Here is a 23,525-nt window from a genome sequence, read left to right as displayed (position 1 = left end):
GCCTCTCTTCACACAACTTGCATCAGTAAGTAACTTGTTATGAAAAGATAATCATAAAAAAGACTTGTATCTTTCGGGGAATGTGCAGCTTCTATATCTTTCTGCAAGTGCTATTACATGCTTCATTGTTTTGAGTCAAAGATTCATAAGCAGATTTTACAGAAAAGTGCCTACTTTACTCCCTTTCCATGAAGCATCCATACGATCATTACTCATCATAGCAGCTCCTTTTCACTTTTATCTTCTATACATTAAGAAACTCGCGAAGTGCGGTCTCCAAAACTCATGTTGTTCATGGTTCTAATAATGAGCCTATCATGCCTCATACACTCTCGTGACCATTATTAATTTCTTTATCTCTCGCATACGTCTATGTTAATTAATTTTTTTTTTCAATTATTTTTTTCCTCCCCCATGTTGAGTAACCACATCACTTTCTGATACATAAAAGAAAATGTCCAGTAAACATTGAAGCATCATGTCCTTTAAAAAAAAAGGACAATATCTATTTTTAAAATGATTTTGAAGACAGTATCCTAATTTTATTCCCAGGTCGTGAACTAGGATTCATCATACTTAAAAATGTTGTTTGTTTAGTTGAGAGAATGTCCAGATTTAATATCCGATCATGTCTTGTACTTCCAGAAAAAAAACGTATGTAAGCAATAAAAAAAATTGTTAGTTCATGACTATTTAACTTTTCACCTAATATTATCAATTGATTTGGATTCTAAGCATTGTCAAGCATAGGACAGGCAGGTCATACAAACATGATTTTTTATCCACAAATTTAAATCCTCGATATTATTTAAAACTAATAATTCTATGTAACTACAATTAATTGCATATTTTTCAGGAAAAAAAAAAAGACATATGCGGTGAGGGGATAAGGAATGAAGGGATATTAAGTGCATGCACATGGTTTCTTAGGTTTGGGTGCTGGCCCATGAGTAAGTGGAGTGACGGTGAAAATGCCCCCCAGGGCTTGTTAGCATACGACAATAATGACATTCCTCTTATCTTATAAGTGCATAACAAATTAATTTTAATTCTATTTATATAACATTTAATATTTAATTATTCGTCATATTTATCTTTATTAAATGTTAAAACATTATTAATTTTTTATTCTTATGAGGGGATAGAGCCATATAGGTGAAAACATAATTAATGAGATTTAATATTTTTTATTACAGTAAAAAATATATTAAAAATAATTATAATAAGATGAATATATTTGAATGGTCGCATATAATCTTTTCTGCCAAACAAAGGTCTCTTTCCAATCAGGAAACAACAATTTGACGCACTCATTAATGTCATAATTCTTATTCTTATTTCTAACTAATTTATTATTAAGACTGTCATGTCAGAAACACACCACTAGAAAAAAAATGAAATTACTAATAAGCAAAATTCATCATTAACTTTTAAGTCTATTGAGGGATCTTCTTTCACTAATTTTCATCACAAAGAAAAATAAGGAAAATATTTACATTAATTAATAAACTTTTATCATTAATTTATTTTATAATTAAAATTTTTTTTCACTCATCCAATCACTACCATATGCCTATGTCATCTCCCGTACCACCTTATAAGTACCTACCACTTGCCATATAATTGTCATTTGGACTTCTATGTTATGTCACTGCATGTCAATAAATTATTTTAATTTTTTTTAAATGTGATGTTGTTTCATTTCAAATTCAAAACTTTTCTCTTTTTGTACACACCTTTTATCAGTTGATCTTTTTATTCTTAATATGCAAAATCTAACATATATTATTTATTTAAACACATATATTTAACTTAATGTATTTTTATATATTTAATATATTGCGATTTAAATATGATGATAATATATGTTATCATACACACACGTATTAACACTTATAAACATATAATTTAATATTTATTATTAGTTAATAAATATATTATTTAATATCAATTAATATATATTATCAAAATAAATATTTATGTATATCATTTTGTATTATCTACGTCATAATTAAAATATTTTCATATGATAAAAATTTTATTTTAAATTTACATAATAATAAAAAATTATTTTTTAATTTTTTTCTATATTATTTTATATTATATATCTTACTTATACTAAGAGAAAAAATTATTCGTATAATTATTTAATTTGGTTATTTTGAAGATTCCTTTCATGTGAATCTCTCTATGTATATTATAAATTTTTTATTTTTATAAAATATTTAAATTCATTTTACTAATTTTTTGTGAAAGATATATGTTACTAATATAATATTTAGTAATGAAAATTAGTGACATATTTAAATTTATCACTATATTTTAAAATTTGATCAAAATATGATGATATCTTATACTGTCACTAACATGTGCATTTAGTAATAGATTTCAATCTGTCATTAATACCTATAATTAGTGATAGATTTCAATCGGTCGGTAAATATTCATAACTAATTTTAATTTCTTTAATAGTGATAGTCTAGTTTTTTATTTATATGAGTGTAACCCTTGCTTTAATGTCGCTTTTGATAAGAGATTTTGTTTGCACACTGTATTTTTAATACTTACTAAGTTTTTGTTTAATAGTTATCCGACAAAGTTAAATTCCAACAATGTCAGGTTTAATTAAGAGTAACTTTTTTTAAAATATTTTTTATATTCACACATACTTAAATTTGATAATTCATTTTTAAATGGTCATAATCCCATTCACTCTAACTAGAGTTGGAAATTTGGACGGGCTCAGCCTGAATAAGCTTGACTCAAACAGACCCGATTTCTTGAAAAGCTTAAATATAGCTTGGCCCGAATACCCAAATTTTATTTTAAAAATTATTTTTAATTAATTTTTAACTTTAACTTTAAAATTAATTATTTTATTTTATAAAAAACATAAAATATATATTTTTGATACTTAAATAATGTATAGAACTCAAATATATGATATTTTAGCATAAAATGACTTAAAACTTAAAAATTAATTAATATTTATTATATTATATATATATTTTTTAAAATAAATTTTTTATTTGGATATTCGGGTCAAGTCTGAACCCGATCGAGTTTGGCTCGAATTTCTTCCAACTTATTCGGGTAGGTCCAAACATAAAAAAATTATAATTTTTTAAAGCTCAACCATAAATTTTTTTGGGCAAGTTCGACCTCGACCCGAATTACCGACTTTAACTATAACTAATGCTTTTCACCAATAAGTTATTAATGCTTGTTAGCATGGTCATTGTAAATATTCTCACGATCTATTATTTCTCATTTTCTTTTACAAAAAAAAAATAAGTTTGTTGTATGAAATACATTGAAACAAAGAATAAAAAAGAGCTCTAGTAATAAAGATCAATAAACTTGTTTTTTAGAAATTTTTTTATTGGCTGGCAAGACAATTTTTCTCAATAAAAGGAAAACACCAATGAGATACTTTATTGTCCCAAAAGTTTTTTGAAAAAAGTTCTGAATACCATTATATTTTAGTTGAAATAATTTTGCCTCAAAATTTAAAAAAGAGAATAATTTCGCCCCATTGTTAATTATGATCATTAAAATGAAAGTCCGCCTTAATGGTCAAACTTTCATGACTGCCCAGACAAAATTTGGTCACCCCTTCTTCCCACTTGTCAGAAAATTTCAGAAACAACGAACACAATGTGGGGTGAAATTCATTTCCACACTAAAAAAAATTCTTCGCAATATTGGGTCTCTTACTGTTTTTGCGCATCAGTTTGTTCGTAAAGCTGAATGGACGTAAATAAAATAGCAGGAAAGATGCTAGCCATGATCACGTGGGTGTTCACGTGGTGGGTGACAAAGGCAGCGCCGCTTCCGATTGATGATGGTTAATATTGATATTGATGCTGAAAGTGAAAAATACTTTGGACTGTTACTTTCTTTGATTTTTCCAGGAAACATTGCTAGAAAATATTCTGTCCGCATTTTGCTTAGAATCTTAATTCACCGTTTCTCAGGAAGCCCAAAATCAGTCTTCATTTTCTTATTTGAGAATCCCAAATCCCTCCTCCTTCCTCATTCCTCGATCAAATCTCTGATTCATTCTTTGATTCTCACATTCTTTTCTGACGCAAACAATGGAAAGAGGGATTGAATTTGGGCCTCAAATCGTCATCAATCTCAATGTTTCAATCCCTTTTCATCATCTACGCCACTGCTGGTCCTTCTACTCCTTCATTCTCACTAGCAGAGCCCTAATTTGTAACGCATATCGCAACCACAAGATCCCCTTTGAATCTTTTGTTACCTTTGTTTGATATGATGCCTTCTTCCTCTGCTATTGTTCTCAATTGACTCAACAGAAATCTCCGAAGAAGCACACGCTACTACTCGGAATACAGATCTTGTTAAGCACCCTCGCGCTTCAATTTTCCTTCGAGTTATCATCAATGGCTTTTATTTTCTTCGAGGCTGTAATGGGTGCGAACTGGGTCTTTCTCCATCTCAATTCGTCTTGGGACCGTTAGAAACTGACCAGGGTCTCTCCACTTTTTCCCCTCCCTTTCCCTCCACTTTCCCCATCCCCACCATTCAAATTTTTTTATTAAACAATTTTTTTTAAATGATAAAATTAATGAATGGTGAGGATGGGGGAAGTGGAAGTGGAAGGAAATGGAGAAAAAGGAAGTGGAGAGACCCCACTTCCGTTAGAAACTTGGGATGGGATGAGTAGATTTGAAGCGACAAATCAATGACCACCACATGTGTTTCATTTTGTCAAATTTTTATTTTAATGGTCAACATTCAATAAAATTAACATATGGGCTGAAATTGCTTCCTTTTTAAAGTTACATGGAAAAAATTACTCCAGCTAAAAAATTAAGATATCTAGTACTCTTTTTAAAAAACTTGAGATATTTTTATTGCTTAACCCCATTTTATTTAACTTCAAAAGATCTAAAAAATTCACCCAAACATTTTTGGTTTGTACATAAAGACATACATACATTTTGTAGCTACTTTTTACATGATTTTGTGGCAACTTTGTGTACAATTTTGTCAAAATATAACATGTTGCTTGCCATATGTTAATGTCAAAATATTAACTAAACAAATAGAATAAGTAATTGTGTGTGTGTGTAGATATTAGACAAGATTTATGTAAAGTTATTAAACCGAGGATTAATTTATAAATTAAAGAATTGTCCAAAAAACTATAGGAAAAAATAGAATCCGTTGTCAACAAAAGAAAAAAAAAATTGTTTTAAAAAAACCAAATTAAAAGAATAGCATCAATCTAGTTTTTTCTTTTTTTGGGTCAATGACAAAAAGACATCATCGATCTTTTCTTGTGGGCCATCAATGTCATCCTCTAATTTAAATAAGGAAAATAGCAATCAAAACTACAAGAAGAAATATATATTAGTTAAGGGCGATTGTTATTAAAATTTAAATAAAAAATAATTTTTAATGGATTATTATTAATTTAAAATTAATTTATTAAAATTTAAATAAGTGCTTATTGATAAAAGGCTAATTTAAATTAATAAATATTTATTTGAATTTTAATAATAAATGATTTTTGATTAATAAAAATTTTTTCCAACAACTGTTGCGTTGTCTAAGGCCCATAGAGAAAGGAGCCCTGCAAAAAACAATGTTTCAAGGCACGACAAAATTACAAAAAATTAACAACGTCGAGTCTACTTGAAGGAACTAATTCTTATTGGCAACCCAATGTTAAAATTCTTATTGTAAGATATATATACATTTAGTATTTAATCATATTTTAATAAAATTATTTTCAATAAAAAAATACTTGTAAGTGATAAAAAAAATTTACTCTCTAAATGGGCATATTAAATGCCCCTGAAACACGAGCTAAAACAAAAAAGCCCATTTGTATATATATATATATTTGTATAGTTAGTTAGTAATCTTTTTCTTCTTTTGGTCCAACAGTTACTTATTTTTTTCTCATGCTGTGCAAAAAAAAAAAATCTAATTTTATTTGAAAAATTATAATCATCTTTATAACATTTAGATAGATTGAAATATAAATCTTGAATGAATTAAAATAAAATTGCAGAGCTTAATAAACTGTGTTAAGAAGAATTGAAAAAATAATAAAGTAGTGTAGGAACCTGAGAGTGAGAGGAACTATTATGTTCATAACCTGTAAAAAGTGATGTTTTTCAGGAAAAAACAGAGGCGTTTTTTATAATTTTTCTATTTGTATAAATGCAATATTAATATTAACATGAATTAAGAACATATGCAAACATATAATATATTCTCTCCATTAAAAAATATAAAATATTTTTAATTAAAATCCGATCCTAATAAAGTAGTTATCTACTTTTAAACTAACCCTATCTTTTTATATTTACCCCTATCAAATACCTTACAATAAATATAAAGTTATTATTAATAGGGATATTTTTTTTAAAAAAAGTAATGATTACACTTTAAAAGACTAAAAATGCCTCACATTTTTTGAACATCTAACTCCTCAAAAAATGCGTTATATTTTTGAACGGAATGAGTATAAGATAATATTTTTAAGTAATATTTGCATTAACTATGCTTTTAGTTTGTTATGATTTTCTTTCAGTGGATAGATAAGATTTCCTTGATGTTTTAAAATATGGCATTCAAAATAAATTTTTAACATAAATTCAAACTATTTTTTGTGACAAAATTCAAACTATTATTCTTTTGAACTAGTACATTATATATACAAATTTTTTCATCATAAAATTTTAGTTCGTTTGTCAACCTTTTAAATTAGTAAATTGTCATCTCCAATTCTCCATATGGCATGTTACTAACTATTGTAATTTTTTAATGGTAAAAAAAATCTCACTTTCTGGCAATAGATTGTTATGCATGTTTCATAAATAGATATATAAATACAGAAATTATATCATGGTGCTATAGTATAAACAAGCAATAATTACAATATATAGTAACTTTCATTTTATTTATTTGGTATGATTTTCTTACATTATCATATTATACTAGGGAACTTATCTATTGCAGAGAATCCAAACTCGTGAAAGAAATACTAAAATAGTAAAATATCATAAAATATAATTTCAAACAATAAATTTCTTAGAATATTTATATTTTGTTACTAACTTTGTGAAGAATATTTCTATTTTAATAACTATTAGACCAGTATATAATGGGATCTCTTTGCAACAATTGCTCAGTGGAAACAAAACCCATGGAAGCATCACGAAAGCATCTACTTTTCATTTTGTCCTTGCTTCATCTGTTTTTGATTTCTTATTGCTTTGAATCAATACAGCATGCAGTTCCTTCTGGTCCAAATCCAATTGAACCTCCGGCTTTGTCTTTTGAGAAGCATTCTTTAATTACTGATGACTATAGCCATTCAAGTTACGAGATCAAAAGAAAAGTTCCTTCTGGTCCAAACCATCAACCATCTCCAGTTTTGCCATACGAGGATCAGGCTTTAGTCTCCACTCATCATAATTCTTTCAACTATGGGTTGGCCAAAACACCTCCTTCTGGTCCTAATCCACATCAACCTCCCTCAGCTTAGATAACAAATCAAAACAAGCATGTTATTATAAGACATGCTTAATTTCTTTTAGCTGCACATTCAGTACTGCCATATATTATGTTTTCGTAAGATTTTCTGTTCAAAATAAATGGCAATATCATGTGCCCAGCTTGACCTAAATGATGCATTTGCAAACATCTTCACTTTCATTATTGTTACAGTTCTAACCAAATTATATAAAGTACTCCCTCCCTCTCTTTGCGTGTATGCTTGTTTTTAATTTCAACCATATGAATTTTGCTGCTCATTACATGGTGAATAGTCATAATATTTAATTATATTATTGATTGCAGCTATTCATTTTTTGACTATTTCTATTGTAGTGGATGAATCATGAAAGAACAAACACACTACAAGGTGTTTTAAATGGTGAAAAACCAAAGGAAGAGACCAACAAAGCAACTTTCTGGCAAAAGCATTTTAAATATAAAATGATTTAAATATAAAATGAATTCAATATTTTATTATTCACTTTTATTGGGTTCACGATTTTGCTTGATATCAAATGTGGGACAACCTTTGACATGCTACACATGATACAAATGACCCAAATTAACTGTGTGAACACAATACATCATGGATAGTTTAGGACTTTTTTCACCTAAAAAATAAGACATTTTTTTTTGGAAAGCTACATGTTTAGCTGTCCAATCTATTTTAATTTTAACTTAACTAATCAATTTTCCCCTATCAAAATAAATAAAGCTAGATCATGTCCGGATCGTCACTTGTGCCACCACATTCATCAAAGGATCTGAACTTCATAGATGATTCTGCAATGAATAGAATACACTAACTATGGAGAGATTCTTAAAAATAAACTGAATCAATATAATGATAAATAAATCAAATTTCTCTTCACTTTTAATCTAGACCTATCAAATTTAATTTAAACAATTTGATTTGAACTATTCAGAAGAAGTAGAATAAGATCGAAATGAAGATGAGAGAAAGAGAGGAGAGAGACGCCAGAATTGAAGATTTTCCTGCACTATACTAGGAAGTTGCATCAGTAATAGGGGGCTTTTCAGTACAAATTTCTTTTCTTGGTAAGCATAAAAGTAGACTTTGTCCACAATAGAGATTGTGCTTGTTTGGATTGCTTCGTCAATCAATTAATCGATTTTTCTCATAAAAATCAATTAACGAGAAAAATTACCAATCATCAATAAAATTGGTTAATCAATTGTTGGGAAAGAATTGATTTTTTTTTTTTCAAAAGCTACGAATCCAAGTTTTCATAGAAAATCTTATCAAAAGAATTGAAAAAAATTTACAAATAAAGGTCCAAGACACAAAATTTAATAAAAATAAAACCAAACTTTCTTCCCTTTTCTTTTATTTTTTTTAATAAAATTTGAACTCTAATCCTCAAAAAAATTACTACCATAAGTTTTTATTAACTACCAATCCACTACCCTCCATTTAACACTTATTATAGAATTAATTAAAATAAAATATTAATTGCTAGAAAAAAAATTAATTTAATTTAATTTTAAATTTAGAGTCATTACAAAAATTATTATAAAAGTCCATAAAAAGACAAATTTTGCATCATTTGTGACATTACTATATTTTTTATGTTGTCAAAATTTTAATATCTTCATTAAATATAACTCATATCCATGATGTCATTAGAGATCAATTTGAATATTTTTATCTTCATTAATTATTATAAAATTAATATTTGATGTTTAAAAATTAAAAATTTCTCTTTTATTAAATTTATTTGAACTAAAATATTGAATTGTTAGTATTAATATAATTTAAATTTTTATAATTAATTAGATATGTAATTTAAATAATATATTTTACTTTTTAAATAAAATTTAACAAATTTAATAATATTACATACAAATATATTAATAAATTAATTTTGAAAAACAATGTTTTTTATAATAATTTATACAGTTAAAATTGATTGACTAAATCATCCAAACACCTTCAATTATGTTAAAATCAGTTTTAAAAAAACAATATCCAAACAGATTACGTTATAACTTAATTAATTATGATTAAAATCAACCATTTAGTCAATTACTTTCATAATCAATTATATCTAATTGAAATTCAAACAGGCACATTATCTCCTTGAGATACTGAGGATGAAAGATAGACCTTTCGTAACTAAGTTGTTACATACAATATGACTTTGATTCAAACTTCTAACTACTTAAATAAGTGATGAAAGCCCTTAACATTTGTGTCAACTATAGTTGGTGGCCTTCACTACAAGTTGAACAAAAGGCTTAGAGATTTTAGCTTAAGTGGGGACAATGCAAGATTGGCAACAATAGCAGGCTACAATAATGCCAAGCAAAGCACCACCAAAAACTTGAGATGGTGTGTGACCTAAAAATTCCTTGAGCTTCCTTTCACTGATGGGATGCCCTTGGAACAAGTCTGCAACAATCAGATTAAGCACCTGCATCAAGCCAAAACAAAAAATGCCCTTCAGCATAACCTTTTCTCAGAAACAAATATTGGTCAAGTCTTCGAGCCAAGGTAACTACGGAGGCATATATAAACATGTCAGAACTCACAAGTAATTCTGACTGAAATATGTCATTATGCTTATGAATATATAAATAAGCAGTTTGGCTTACCATTTTCTTTGTGTGAACTGAGTCCAAGATTTTTCGGGGATTAACAGAGAATACAGCATAAATCTTGTGCATCCAAAAATGATAGCAATTGAAAGTAGATAAATCTAGATAGTATCGAATACTTAGGTCTCATATTGAATATAACATACTGCTCAATAGAATATTTATTTAGGACAATGCTCTAAAATCAATAGCTATAAATAAGATTTTCCATCCTGCTTAAGTGCCTAACATATCATTTAGTATTAGAACTAGTTGATGACGACAACGGAAAGGGCTATTTGCAAAGGGTAAAGCCATATAAAGCATCACAAATGTAGTTATCAGCATATTGATTTTTCAATGGCAACCAATTGATAGGAATCAACATGGTATGAGATGCTCAAATATTATATTGAGTAGTTTAGGTTAATCTATGGAGTATTTACATAAAGTAATTCTTTCATCTGAATATCAAGGTTCAAGAGACAGTACTCAGTCTCACCACCAGCTTATACACTCATCAAAAAGATCCTGCTGACCCTGGGGACACTGGTAATCAAATCCAGAAGCACGCTGATTCAAGAATGTAGGCAGCGACTTTTTTGGACTACTAATAAACAATGATCATAGTAATTTTTTTTACACAGATATAATTCTATGAGAACTGTATAGCCCAATAAATCTCAATATAAAATATAAAAAAGTGAAAGCAGCTACAATGTTCACAACTCAAGCCCTCTGCATCCACATATAGGGTGAAAATGGGAGCCCCCAAAAGCAGATAGCAAGGATCACAGTAATTTAAATGTTCTGAATACAGAGATATGAGAAAATGATGAAACATGCAAATATGCTATTATAGAAATACCAATACCACAATATAACCAATTATCAATCAAAACTATAAATGTAAAACCTCTTATTTTGATTAAGCTTCTGACAGACATATACACATCTCAAATATATATATTTGGCGGTCACTCTCAGACGCATTGATATCTTCCCCCTCTTTCCCTATTCCGTCAGGCCAGTGGAAAGCAGTGCAATATTGTGTTCAATAAAAATCACCAAGAGGAACTATATGGTTAGGGACTTAAAACAGTGCGGAAAACCTGAAAGTAAACAAGAGTCATGACATCTCAAAATCACATCGATTATATTGAACTCCACTCCACAATGTCCCTGGACATTTCTTTGGCAGCCAACCTATATAAATAGCATTCACAAACTAATCTAACAATAAATCAAGTGTACGATATATTAAACAAAACAGACGCTAGCAAATGATCAACCACATCACTACATTGACTCGTCCACTGAAAATCAGTTTCAAATCTTAAGAGCAGCATCAAAGCAGCTATCACTACTAGAACCATAAGCCTCATGCCAACTTCTTTCTCTCATGCCTTATCCAGCATGCAGGAATTGGCACTCAGTCCATCTTGGCTTGAACCTTCAAGCATAATTTTCCCTGCTTTCAAAGAACTTTTCTTTCCTCTAATTCAAATTTCTTTCTTTTCTTCCATTTAGTTACACACAGTATTTCCTGCTGTTTCTCCTCTTTCAAGGGCCTTTAGGATAGCTTCCATTTCAAATGACTCAATAAGATCTAAACTAACATCCTGTGATAAAACACTAAGAGTACAATGCTCCCAGTGTAAAAAGAAGTAAATGCCCCAATTGATCGAGGTGGAATTTAATAATTGAAGAACATAAAGATAGCCAACAAAAGAAAGCTTTATCAACATAAGGTCATGAATAATGTCCTTAGCGTTTAAACTCATACAAATTATAGGCACACTTAATCATTATTCAAGCTGCTCTATTAGTTGACCTGCAGTTATCTTTGTGCATCTCTGTTGGCTTATTCCTAACAATTTGAAGGTAGAATAACCCAGGATTTTTCTTGAAGTGCACTTATAGAAAGTTAGAAGCTTGGTTTATTGCATACAAGAGATAAGTTCTTATTGTCCTAAGAGACTCAGGTACATGGACATAACAAATAGCGCCAACCTATCCAATAGAACTTCAGTTGGCTAAGCATTGAACTAGATGGGCACAACAAAGATCTTCACTGGATTCAATCTTTAAGACTAATATAGAACCACATTCTAAAGCGATTGAGATACTTAATTAGGTGATGTTCATGACTTAACTGTTGCAAAACTTGTTAAATTTGATGTGGTGGTGTGAAGACTTTCATGTTTCAATACAAACACATCCTATATCAAGAAGATGATATCCTTGTCCATACAAAGAGAGTCTCATATTATAAGCCACAACTCTGAAAACAATAGGCATTATAAAAGTAAAATACACTAAGCTAAAGTGCTAGACAAACAGGAGACAAATTTAGGGATTCAGAGTTAGACATTTGACCAAGTTAAAAAACACCAACGCAGACAAACAGAAGACAGATTTAAGAAGCACAAAAGAATAGTAGTAGATAGACCATGCAATCAAAATCCCTTGCACTCAACAGTCCCCTATTACACCAAGCACTAATCAGAATGTGCTGCAATGATTAAGTGACGCAACCTATGAAGCCCTGCTACTTCCAGGAGTCATATCAGTCCGACGCTTCAAATTTCTCCAAAATACTACATACACATATTTCAGTATCCTTGCTTCTAAGGATGCAATAAAAAGGACAACTTCAACAGGTTCTTGAGTGGAATCATTAACAAATTATAAGCTGTAAGATAGACATAAATTTCACATAAAGAAGCAAAAACCAATTATTTACCTCAGCTTGCATGCCAGCATGTCGCCGAACACCAATTGCATCATACATAACAATAAGACTAAACCCCAAGCACACAGGAAATAACGAATCAGCCACGCCATGGCAAAGCGCTACAGAAGTAGTCAAAGCAGTGCACAATGCCGAATGCGACGATGGCATCCCCCCTGAAGCAAACAATAGTCTAAAATCCCATTTCCGTTCAACGAAGAAGTTCAGAAATACCTTTAACGATTGTGCTATAATCCACGCAAACAAGCCCGAAACAAATGTTGGGTTTGCTGCTAAGGTAGCAAAAAATGGGCTAAACCGAAGCTTCGCGTTCGTAGTAATGCTCAATAAAGCAACTCCTAACCCTCCGTTCTGTAAATAACACCCATTACACTCGTCTACAACCTTCTGGGTACTGCCATAAACTCTCAAACTCGAAACCCATTTCTGGGTTTGCGAAGAAGCCAACTTTTTTATGGTTTTCAGAAGGCAGAAGGAAACCCGCACGGGATGCCCTGCTAGGAGGTTGTGACTAACACTTCTATGATAAGAGTTCTCCGGGAGGTTCGGAGGAGCTGTCCAAGAAGAAGGAATCAATAACGATGCTCTGTGATGCTTTAAGCGCGAGAACTGAAAAAAGGATACGTTAGTCGCACAGAGAGGCTTCCTGTTATAGCAGTATAATCTAAATTTTGGTGCTACAAAAGAAACAGAGTCCATGGAAAGGGTTTTTGGTTCCTGAGATCAGTCAGCATTTCAAAAGGAATACGGGGCAGCTCTGCGTTCGCTGCAAGAGAACTCTGGACTCAGGAGATTCGATGAGGCTGCCTTTTTATACAAAGATAAGAACGTAGGGCAGAGAAAACAAAGAAACCCACACACCTTGCCACGTTTTGACGTAATCTGCCAGCCAGGGCCCATTCTAGGAACGGAACATCCTATCTCGCCTTCTCCTTTACTACATGCACATCTGAAACTGGAATTTTGGGTGTGTCTTACACCGTTAGATTAAAGTTAAATATTACAGTTATTAGTAAAATAAATGTTTTTAAAAATAATAAAACTTTGTAAAACACACACTCAATGACGAGAATTATCTATCAAATTTTACTACTACTTATAAGTTACTTACTAACCTAACCTTATACCCAAAAAAAAAAAAAACCAAGACAATTTATCTTTAATAACTTTATTTAAGCTATAAATAATTATATATTTATCAATTTCACTGATTAATACATAATTTTTTTTAATAATAAACATGTATGTAATTTTACAATTTTTCTCATAACTTTACAATTAAAAAATACATGCACCCAAGTCTAATATTTTATCTTATTGAAAAATTGCCAAGTCATCAGTACCTTCTAGACTTGTGCATATGATGCGAGGGCAATCTAGCCAATTAACAATAACAGAATAGATGAAGAAATTTCAAACTAACATTTGGAAGGTTTCCGTAGTTTGTGAGTGACATCGTCTCGCTTCTGTTTCCATTCCCGCTTTCTTCATCTTCGCCGATAACCTCCCCCCTTGTATCTCGCTCGACAATGGAGAATTTGATTCAGCTTGTCAACAAAATACAAAGGGCGTGTACCGCCCTAGGCGATCATGGCGAAGAGAGCGCAATGCCCACCCTCTGGGACGCGCTACCGTCGATCGCGGTCGTCGGAGGACAGGTTCCATTTTCTTGCTTCTTTTTCAGTCCTTATTTTTTATTTTATATTTTTATTGCATTTTGATCCATTGATGCAATGTATCAGGATCCTTTTTTTTTTCCATTCATGTGAAACACTGTCTATCTGATCTAGAAGTTTTCCTGCCTTTTTTTTCCTCTTTTGTTTACGTTATCATTCTACTAGCTTCTACTTTAATAATTATAATCTTTGCATTCTACTGTGGACAAAAAAAGGAATTGAACTTCTCTTCATTTTGTTTAACTCTGCTGGGAGTTTTCTAAAATCCATTTATTTCTTGTGTGCTAATCTATCTGATAAGTTTATATATTCGTTGGGTCACTTGAAAGGTCCACTGAACCTCAAAATGTTGTATTTCCACTCCTGCCGTCTCCTTTGTGGCCGTCTTCAACACTATGAAGCGTGGATTGTTCAGGAGGAAAAAGTCCCGTAGCATGTGTATTTGAAAACAACGGTTATCAATGATCGGTTTCCGCTATCTTTGATCTTTGAGCTACATTTATTACAGAATTTGATAACACAGTGACTTCAATGGTTTTCTTGACTGTTATGGCCTGTGACTTCCAGTTTTTAGTGCACAAAATTTTGATGGAAAAAAACCTCACATTGATTGACTGTCCTTTTGATTAAATAGTCGGAAACTAAATGCTCCAATTATTCATGCATATTCTGATTGACACTTATATTGCACAGGCTGTTGTTTCTCTTGCTAATATTTAATTCAATATGTGTCTTTGCCAAAAGAAATTCAATCTGTCAAAAAAAAAAAAAAAAAGTTCTTAGCTAGGAATTTTTCAAAAGACCAACAGCATTTTTAATTATTCAATATTTCCAATGCTTCCATGGTTCCATAGAGTCATTCTTGTCTTCATAAATATTTACAAACTTTTAATTATTCAATATTTCCTAGAGCTCTGGAAAGTCTTCGGTGTTGGAGAGTATTGTGGGAAAAGACTTCTTACCACGTGGATCTGGTAATTCTGGCGATCTATAGTTAGTTACGTACTACGTTATGATAGTTTCCCTCTTTCTCTTTCTCTTCTTCACTTGATTATCTGGACAATTGAACCAATTTTTTATTTGCAGGTATTGTTACTCGGCGTCCTCTTGTTTTACAACTTCATAAGATTGAAGAAGGAAGAGAATATGCTGAATTTATGCACCTTCCGAGGAAGAAGTTCACTGATTTTGGTATTCTGCTGTAGAAAATTTTTTCTTTTTCACACATTACTGCTTCATTCTTAATATCACGATTACAATTAGCCTTTTGACAGGCAAATTTCATTTTGCATTTTTCACATTACTGTTAGTGTTACTTATTATGATTTTTAGAATTATGGGTTAACAAGTTAATTCCCTAGTGATCTTTTTATCGCTGCGTCCCCATAGAGATTAATTTTGTCTGTTCTCTAGCTGCTGTTAGGCAGGAGATCTCTGATGAGACTGATAGAGAGACGGGCCGGAGCAAGTCTATTTCTTCTGTTCCAATCCATTTGAGTATCTACTCCCCTCATGGTGAGAAAGATGCCAACTAGTATTTCCTATCATCAAGTTAGTATATGAATGGTCATGCGTAATCAAAGTGGTAAGGTGGAACGGAGTGGGTAGTGACCAGGTTAAAAAGATGAAGAACTATTCTTTTGGCATGCCATGTGCTATTATTCATCAAAATCAGGCTTCTTATTCTCTACATTCTTTTTTTAATTTTTCTTTCTTGTTGAGCAAAACATACAGTGACAATATCTTGTACATTAGATGTCTATGGATCCAATGACATTATTTTCTTTCTTTCTTTCTCTTTTTTTTTTCAAGGCCATCATAGTGCATAAGTTTAATCTGTGTTGCTGAGCCCAGTATGGACAATTATATTTTTCTCATTAATATAAATATCGACAAGTATCATTCTATAAATATACAATTGATTAGGAAGTCATATTTTCTGTTAGTATCTTCATTATTAGGAACTGTCCCAATTTTATCGCACGTGTAGTTGATACTGCTTTTATTTTATTTTGATTTTTTATGCATCCATTTCATCTATTGAACTTGTTGACCTTTGCAGTTGTCAATTTGACCCTAGTTGATCTTCCAGGACTCACAAAAGTTGCTGTGGGTGAGTTTCTAAGACTATGAGGGTACCAGTTAAACATAAATTGAATTTTTGAGCAGGTTGTATTATAAATGCACAAATTAATGGCATTTTGTTGGCTGTGTATTGTAGAGGGTCAACCGGAAAGCATTGTACAGGACATCGAAAACATGGTTCGTTCATATATTGAGAAGGTAGTTATTCTTATACTTTTGAAGTACATGCATAAAAAGACTTTGACACATGAGGTAACCATTTTTTTTTTTTCGTGAGGCAAAATATTTTGCCACATTGTAATCGCTATATCAAGATAAATGTAAGAGATAAAAGCATGAACTGCAAATTCATGAAGCCCTATGTTAAAATTTGAGCTGTTCATCCGAATGAAGTCTCTGTAATGAACTCCTTACACTGATAAATGATCACGTAAGAGATGGTTCCATGCACATAGTTGTATGCACGTCTGTGGGGCAAGACAAATTGTCTGAGCATGTCAGTTTGATGCTGCATTCTGTCTCCTTTTGGCAATTGTTATGATGATTTGAAAAATAATTGGCAGTAGATGGACTTATACGATGACATTAAAATCTGTTTCTTGCAGCCCAACTGTATCGTTTTGGCAATATCCCCTGCTAATCAAGATCTTGCTACCTCAGATGCAATTAAGATTTCTCGTGAAGTAGACCCTAAAGGTGAGATGCCAAACAAATTTGTATTATGTAGTCCTGTAAATCAGGCATGGAGATGGGGGGACCAGCAGTGGCTTCAATTCCCCAACTTTTTTAATTTTTTTTAATAAAATGTAAATATTTTATATTTCTGTCCTCTAAGTTGGCACATTATAAAGCTTTTAGATACTAGATAAAATTATCATTTTAATTCTATAATGATCTTTTACTCATATATAGTCCAACTATTTTAGTCGTTTAAAAATATTGTTGCCATATGATTTACTTATTTTCAATAAGATATTGTTATGGTTGCTCTTAAAATATTGGTATTATTTGATTTTACTTTTATTTTATATTCAATGAGAGAAATTATGAGAATTATTACTAAAAATAATTTGTCAAGTACTACAACAAAAATTCCAAAATATATTGAGTGCTATATGCTTGACATCTACTATAAAATTACTTATCCAAAAGTTAAGAGGTTATAATTAAGATATGTTCTTCTAGAAAAAAATTACTTTTTTTAATAATAACCAAGTTATTGAAATTTATAATATACTTATATCTCATTGATATAAAGAATTTGTGACAACTAAGCATCATTGCTGTGTTGATATATTTATTTACTATAATTATCAATTAAAAGAATTAAATAGTAAATTTAGAAAGTAAGCAATAGAATCTTTTAAATTGAACAAAACTTTGGATCTAAAGGATACGTTTAAATTATTTAATGCTCATGGGAAGATGAAATCTTCACCAATTTAATAATAATTTATGTTGAAAAGAAAATTGCTAAAAGTTTCATCGCATGCATGATAATTACTTATTTTTATGCCATAAAAATTGATGAGCAAAACTAAAAAAATGAAAGTATATATTTATTTTTGTCATATATATGTAAAATTGAATATAAATAAATATATGTATATATATTGAAATATTTATGTTATATTAGTGATATATATATATATACTTTCTTTTAATTATCATATATGCTTTGTCATCTTGGCCCCTCCTAATAAAATTTTTTGGCTTCGCCCCTGTTGTGAATCAGTATATGTGTTTAATGTTTTGACTTTTGTGCTTCTAAGCTTTCTTGATTTTGTTAATGCTATATCACTTTTCTTTGACCTTCATAGGAGTAGATAGATGACTTAAGACATGTTATATGAGCTTTAGACAACTAATGTGGCTGAAAATGGCCGGTTTCTGGATATTTTCCTTCCTATGTTAAGTCATCATGCTTATTTCAGGGGAAAGGACATTTGGAGTTTTAACAAAGATCGATCTCATGGACAAGGGTACTGACGCCGTTGATGTAAGTATTTGGTCCTTTTCAATACAGAACTGGCAGGCTACTAAAAGGATTGGCTTTACCCAACTGTCGCTTGGTGCCTGCTGGCAAATTTTGTTTGCATGGGAAAAATTAAGAAAAATGACGATAAAATCCTTCTGAAATAAATGTTATAATTTCCCTAAAGTTTTTTGAAACTTTTCTATCGTTAATGAATTTATTTAAATGACCAAATTATCCTTATTAAAAATAAATAATTCACAAGTTTTGTTTAAATATTCATAACTTTCCTTCTTATATTCGTAACAGTGCAATAGCAAATCAAAACTTTACATGTTAAATTCTTTATTTTTTGTTGTATTGTTGCGAATATAAAAAAGAAAGTTATAAATATTTAAACAAAACTTGTGAATCATTTATTTTCAACAAAGATAATTTGGTAATTTACATAAATTCATTAATGATAAAAAAGTCTCTAGGAACTTCAGGAGAATTATAACATTTCGAGGGATTAAATTATCATTTATATATTTGGGAGGGATTTTACTGTCATTTTCTCAAAAATTAAATTGTAATTGATGTCTATGGATCATGCTTCATCTAAAGAAGATGACGTGCGTTTCCTGTCATTTGGTATTTAAATGTCACATGTATAACGATCACTTGTTGATTTACAAATCATTTTCCCCTTATATTGGATATATACTCGAGATTGGAGGGTGGAGATTATTATATTTTTCTACCATTCAGTAAAATTGTTCCGGCTTATGTGTGCCTTCGCATGTGTTAACGTGAATATTACAAGCCCTTGGATCACATAATTAACCATTTCCTTGTAGTTCAGATTTCATTGGGTTTTCTTTGTTTTGACAGTATACTCGTTTCTTGAAAAGTCAAAGCGGTCAAGTTATTCCTCTAACGTTTTTTTCTCTCCGCCATCCCCTTTCTTAGATCCTTGAAGGAAGATCATATAAGCTAAATTTCCCTTGGATTGGTGTTGTTAATCGTTCCCAAGCTGATATCAACAAAAACGTCGATATGATTGCTGCACGGCGCAGAGAGAATGAGTATTTTGCTAACACTCCTGAATATAGACATCTTGCTAGCAGAATGGGTTCTGTCCATCTAGGAAAGGTGCTATCTAAGGTATTCTGAAGTGTTATCCTAATCTTGATTTTCTAAATGGCAATGCGTTTATAATCTATTTGGAGGCACGAGTTAACTTTTATATCTGCTATGTCAATAAAATTTTCAGCATTTAGAAACTGTCATCAAGTCTCGCATCCCGGGTCTTCAGTCTCTTATAAGTAAAACTATTTGTGACCTAGAGGCAGAAGTAAACCGTCTTGGAAGGCCTATGGCTACTGATACGGGAGTAAGCGCCCTGCCCTTGGCTTTCCCTAAGCAATTTTTTAATCACGTACTTGCTTGGTTGTTGAAGATAGTTCATAAATAGCCTCTATCTTTTTCAAGTTGGTAGCTTTTTTTCTACATGAAATCTAATGGAAGTTCATGAAGAATTTGTGATTCAATTTGTTTTCTCCTTTCGCAGGGAAAATTGTACATGGCAATGGAAATCTGTCGAAACTTTGATCAGATATATAAAGATCATCTTGATGGCGTGTATGTCCTTTTTCCCTCTTAGTTACACACTGCAAGAATGTATAATTGTTTAATCTCAGATTGATTCAACTTGACCTTGGATTTAATGATCCAATGTTTATTGTTTAAAGGCGGCCAGGTGGTGAGAAAATTTACCAAGTATTTGATTCTCAGTTCCCTGCGGCTATGAAAAGGCTGCAATTTGACAAACATCTCTCAATTGACAATGTGAGAAAACTAATAACTGAAGCGGATGGATATCAACCTCATCTAATTGCTCCTGAGCAAGGATATCGCCGTCTTATAGAATCTTGCTTGGTAGCTATCCGTGGTCCAGCTGAAGCAGCTGTTGATGCGGTATATATAATTTATACTAAAGAATTAGTCTCTTCTAATACTTTTCCTGTATTAGAAACTTTAACTGACTTCTTCCTCCTTGTTATTTACTTAGATTGTTTTGTTATTGATGTTAATGATACTCTATCGAAGTCAATATCATGTATATACTTTCACAAATCATTGTTTTCATACATCTAGGCACTATTTTTGTGACTTCTAGTCTACGCCTTCTTTTCTTCTGCAAATCCTCTCCATCTACTTCCCTTTAACAAAAATTCCCATCTTGGTTTCTTATTTTGCAATTAACCTGCTCAATGTTTTATATGGAAAATAGCCCTTCGATCCAAAATATCACAAATTTGCAAAACTAAAAATGCAATTTTCCTAAGGCCCACGAAAAAAATGGAATTATCATATCCACTTGATGGCTTACTTTTATAATCTTTCAGGTTCATGCAATTTTGAAGGATCTGATTCACAAGTCAATTAGCGAGACAGTGGCAAGTAGCAAGCAATATGTTTTTCTTTTGTATATATAGTTCTTAAGCTTTGAGACGCTTTAGCAAATAAGCAGTCACCAAAGCAAGACGTTCTCATTTACGAGTCTATCTTAACTAACGAGCTTTTCTGTTACTTGTAGGAATTAAAACAATATCCCACCTTGAGAACAGAACTTGGAAGTGCAGCTGTCGAATCATTGGAGAGGATGAGAGAAGAAAGTAAGAAAGCAACTCTGCTGTTGGTTGACATGGAGTGTGGTTACCTCACTGTTGAATTTTTCCGCAAACTTCCACAAGATGCTGAGAAGGGTGGAAATCCAACTGTCTCACTTTTTGACAGATATAATGATAATTATCTTCGTCGAATTGGTAAGTAAGTGGAAATGAAGATTGTGGGAGACATTTTTTTTTTTAATCTTAGAATCGGAAGAATCTGATAATCATGCAGCATGCCTTTGCGTTAATCAAATTGGAGTTTTTTCTTTTCCTGAGTTGTTCTTACCATGAGATCCCTTGAACATACCAGCTACCACTGTCTTGTCCTATGTGAACATGGTATGCGCGACCCTCAGGAACACTATTCCCAAGTCTGTAGTTTATTGCCAAGTGCGTGAGGCTAAGCGAAGCTTGCTGGACTATTTTTTTGCGGAGTTAGGGAAGAAGGAGGTGAGCTTTCTATGTCGTATTATTAAGTAATTCTTGCTGAACAAAGCAATTAGGCAAATGAGATGAAATTGAGTACAGGATTGCTTGCATGTTCTAATTGTTCTATATAAAACCATGAATGTAATGTCAACAACAGAGGTCAAATTAATTTAATAAATAAAAGTCTGCATTAACATAACATGAATGTCAAATAAATTGAGGCATGGATTGTGGCCCCAAAAGGGAATGTGTGATTATCTTATTTGGTGTTCACTTTCAATTAGACTGAAAGTGGATTATGAGAAAATGTGGGCTTGTTTTGTTCGTTATTATTATTATCTTTTTTTTTGGGGTGGGGTGGGGAGCTCTCTGCTTATGGAATAACATAAGCGGGGAAGAGAGTAAAATCTCAATTCTGCACAGAAGTCCTAATATTCAAATACTTGTTGTTGTATGACCAATCTTATGATCCGTGACTTAAGGTATTAAAATTATGACTTCCTCTGCTTCATTAATTGCAATGTTGTTATGTCAGGGGAGACAACTAAGTAAATTGCTTGATGAGGATCCAGCGGTGATGCAAAGAAGGACTTCCCTTGCTAAGAGGCTTGAACTTTATAGAAGTGCTCAGTCAGAAATTGAGGCTGTTGCATGGGCCAAGTAGAGAAGAGCAGTGCTTACTAGTTCTCCTTAGAGTTAGAACCTTGTTTTTTTCGTGGGAGGTATTATTATTATTATTATTGAACTGATTAAATTCATGAAATTAATTCTTTTCCTTTTGATTTAAGAGTGAGGTAGGATATTTTGTTTTGCTAAGGGTTAGGGAATCATTTTCGGCTTTCATTGCGTATTGTTATTCGCTTCCATTCACTTTAATGTGAGTTATAAAATATTGCATTCTTTGTTTATACTCATCCATTCATTTTCTATGGACTAATGGAAGCTGGAAAAGATTGCGGAACAGATTGTTTTAGTCATGATTTGATGGGATGAACCAAGGAGACGTTGGGTTTAGGCATTTTGTCATCATCTTTAACAATAACTGTTAATTTTAAGCTATATAAGTTATTTCATTTTATTTTTCTTAGAATGACTCTTAACTCCCCCTGCTGGCCCACAATGTGTTGTTATTCTTCTAAACTCAATTATCAATGGATTTAAAAATAATTAATTATCTTGAGTGAGATTTGTATGTAATTCTCTCAAGAAAATTTGACCCACCAAAAAATAATTCTATATCCGTCACAGCTTACATAATACATGTAATTGACTGAATAACTGTAATTTATATTTTGTCTTGTAAATAATGAGACTTGAATAAATAAATTCTATATTATATATAAATATAAATTATTATGGTAAACAAAAGTAACCATTTTTTAGGGTGGAAACAAAGGTAAGCTTCAGCAAGATTTGTTTACACTACAAAAATTATTAAAATGACTTTTTGATCATCTAATTTTATTAAAGATTTGATTTAGTTCTTTAATTTTATAAAGTATATTTTCAGCCTTCTAACTTTAATATCATTAGAGTAAATGATTTATTTTGATGCCAAGCATTGTTATTAAAAAAATTTAACTTAATATTCCAATACTTAAAAATGATTTGTTAATACTTAAAAATTTAATGTAGAAAATTTTTATTGATAAAATTTTTTGTCAATATAACATTAAGAAACTGATTTTATAATAGAAAACAAATTACAAGGCAATTGAGTAAAATTTTTAAGATAAATATATATATATATATATATATATGGCTTTGTCCATCAACCCCAAAATTGGACCAAGTGAAAAATATAAGAA

General features: G+C 31.1%; 2 protein-coding genes across 2 annotated transcripts; one reads left to right on the top strand and one right to left on the bottom strand.

The window, feature by feature from the left end:
• Window positions 1–9,649: 9,649 nt before the first annotated feature.
• On the bottom strand, window positions 9,650–13,700 carry LOC129291326 (uncharacterized). Its single transcript, XM_054928616.1, has 2 exons — window positions 12,887–13,700; window positions 9,650–9,977 (listed from the first exon to the last, which is right to left on the bottom strand). The coding sequence occupies exons 1-2, from the start codon at window positions 13,592–13,594 to the stop codon at window positions 9,816–9,818; spliced, it is 870 nt and encodes a 289-aa protein (XP_054784591.1). The 5' UTR covers window positions 13,595–13,700; the 3' UTR covers window positions 9,650–9,815.
• Window positions 13,701–14,315: 615 nt separating this feature from the next.
• LOC129291333 (dynamin-related protein 5A) lies at window positions 14,316–22,680 on the top strand. The gene is made up of 16 exons (XM_054928623.1): window positions 14,316–14,553; window positions 15,482–15,545; window positions 15,658–15,762; window positions 15,985–16,086; window positions 16,634–16,684; window positions 16,793–16,854; window positions 17,262–17,352; window positions 18,591–18,655; window positions 19,583–19,777; window positions 19,887–20,006; window positions 20,184–20,254; window positions 20,365–20,590; window positions 21,022–21,072; window positions 21,213–21,441; window positions 21,599–21,738; window positions 22,253–22,680. The coding sequence occupies exons 1-16, from the start codon at window positions 14,425–14,427 to the stop codon at window positions 22,379–22,381; spliced, it is 1,830 nt and encodes a 609-aa protein (XP_054784598.1). The 5' UTR covers window positions 14,316–14,424; the 3' UTR covers window positions 22,382–22,680.
• The last annotated feature ends 845 nt before the right edge of the window (window positions 22,681–23,525 follow it).

Source organism: Prosopis cineraria, unplaced genomic scaffold (assembly GCF_029017545.1).
Source record: "Prosopis cineraria cultivar Desert tree isolate PC_DT_omini unplaced genomic scaffold, ASM2901754v1 PC13, whole genome shotgun sequence".
Lineage (NCBI taxonomy): Eukaryota > Viridiplantae > Streptophyta > Magnoliopsida > Fabales > Fabaceae > Prosopis > Prosopis cineraria.
This window is presented reverse-complemented; position numbering and strand designations above follow the sequence as displayed.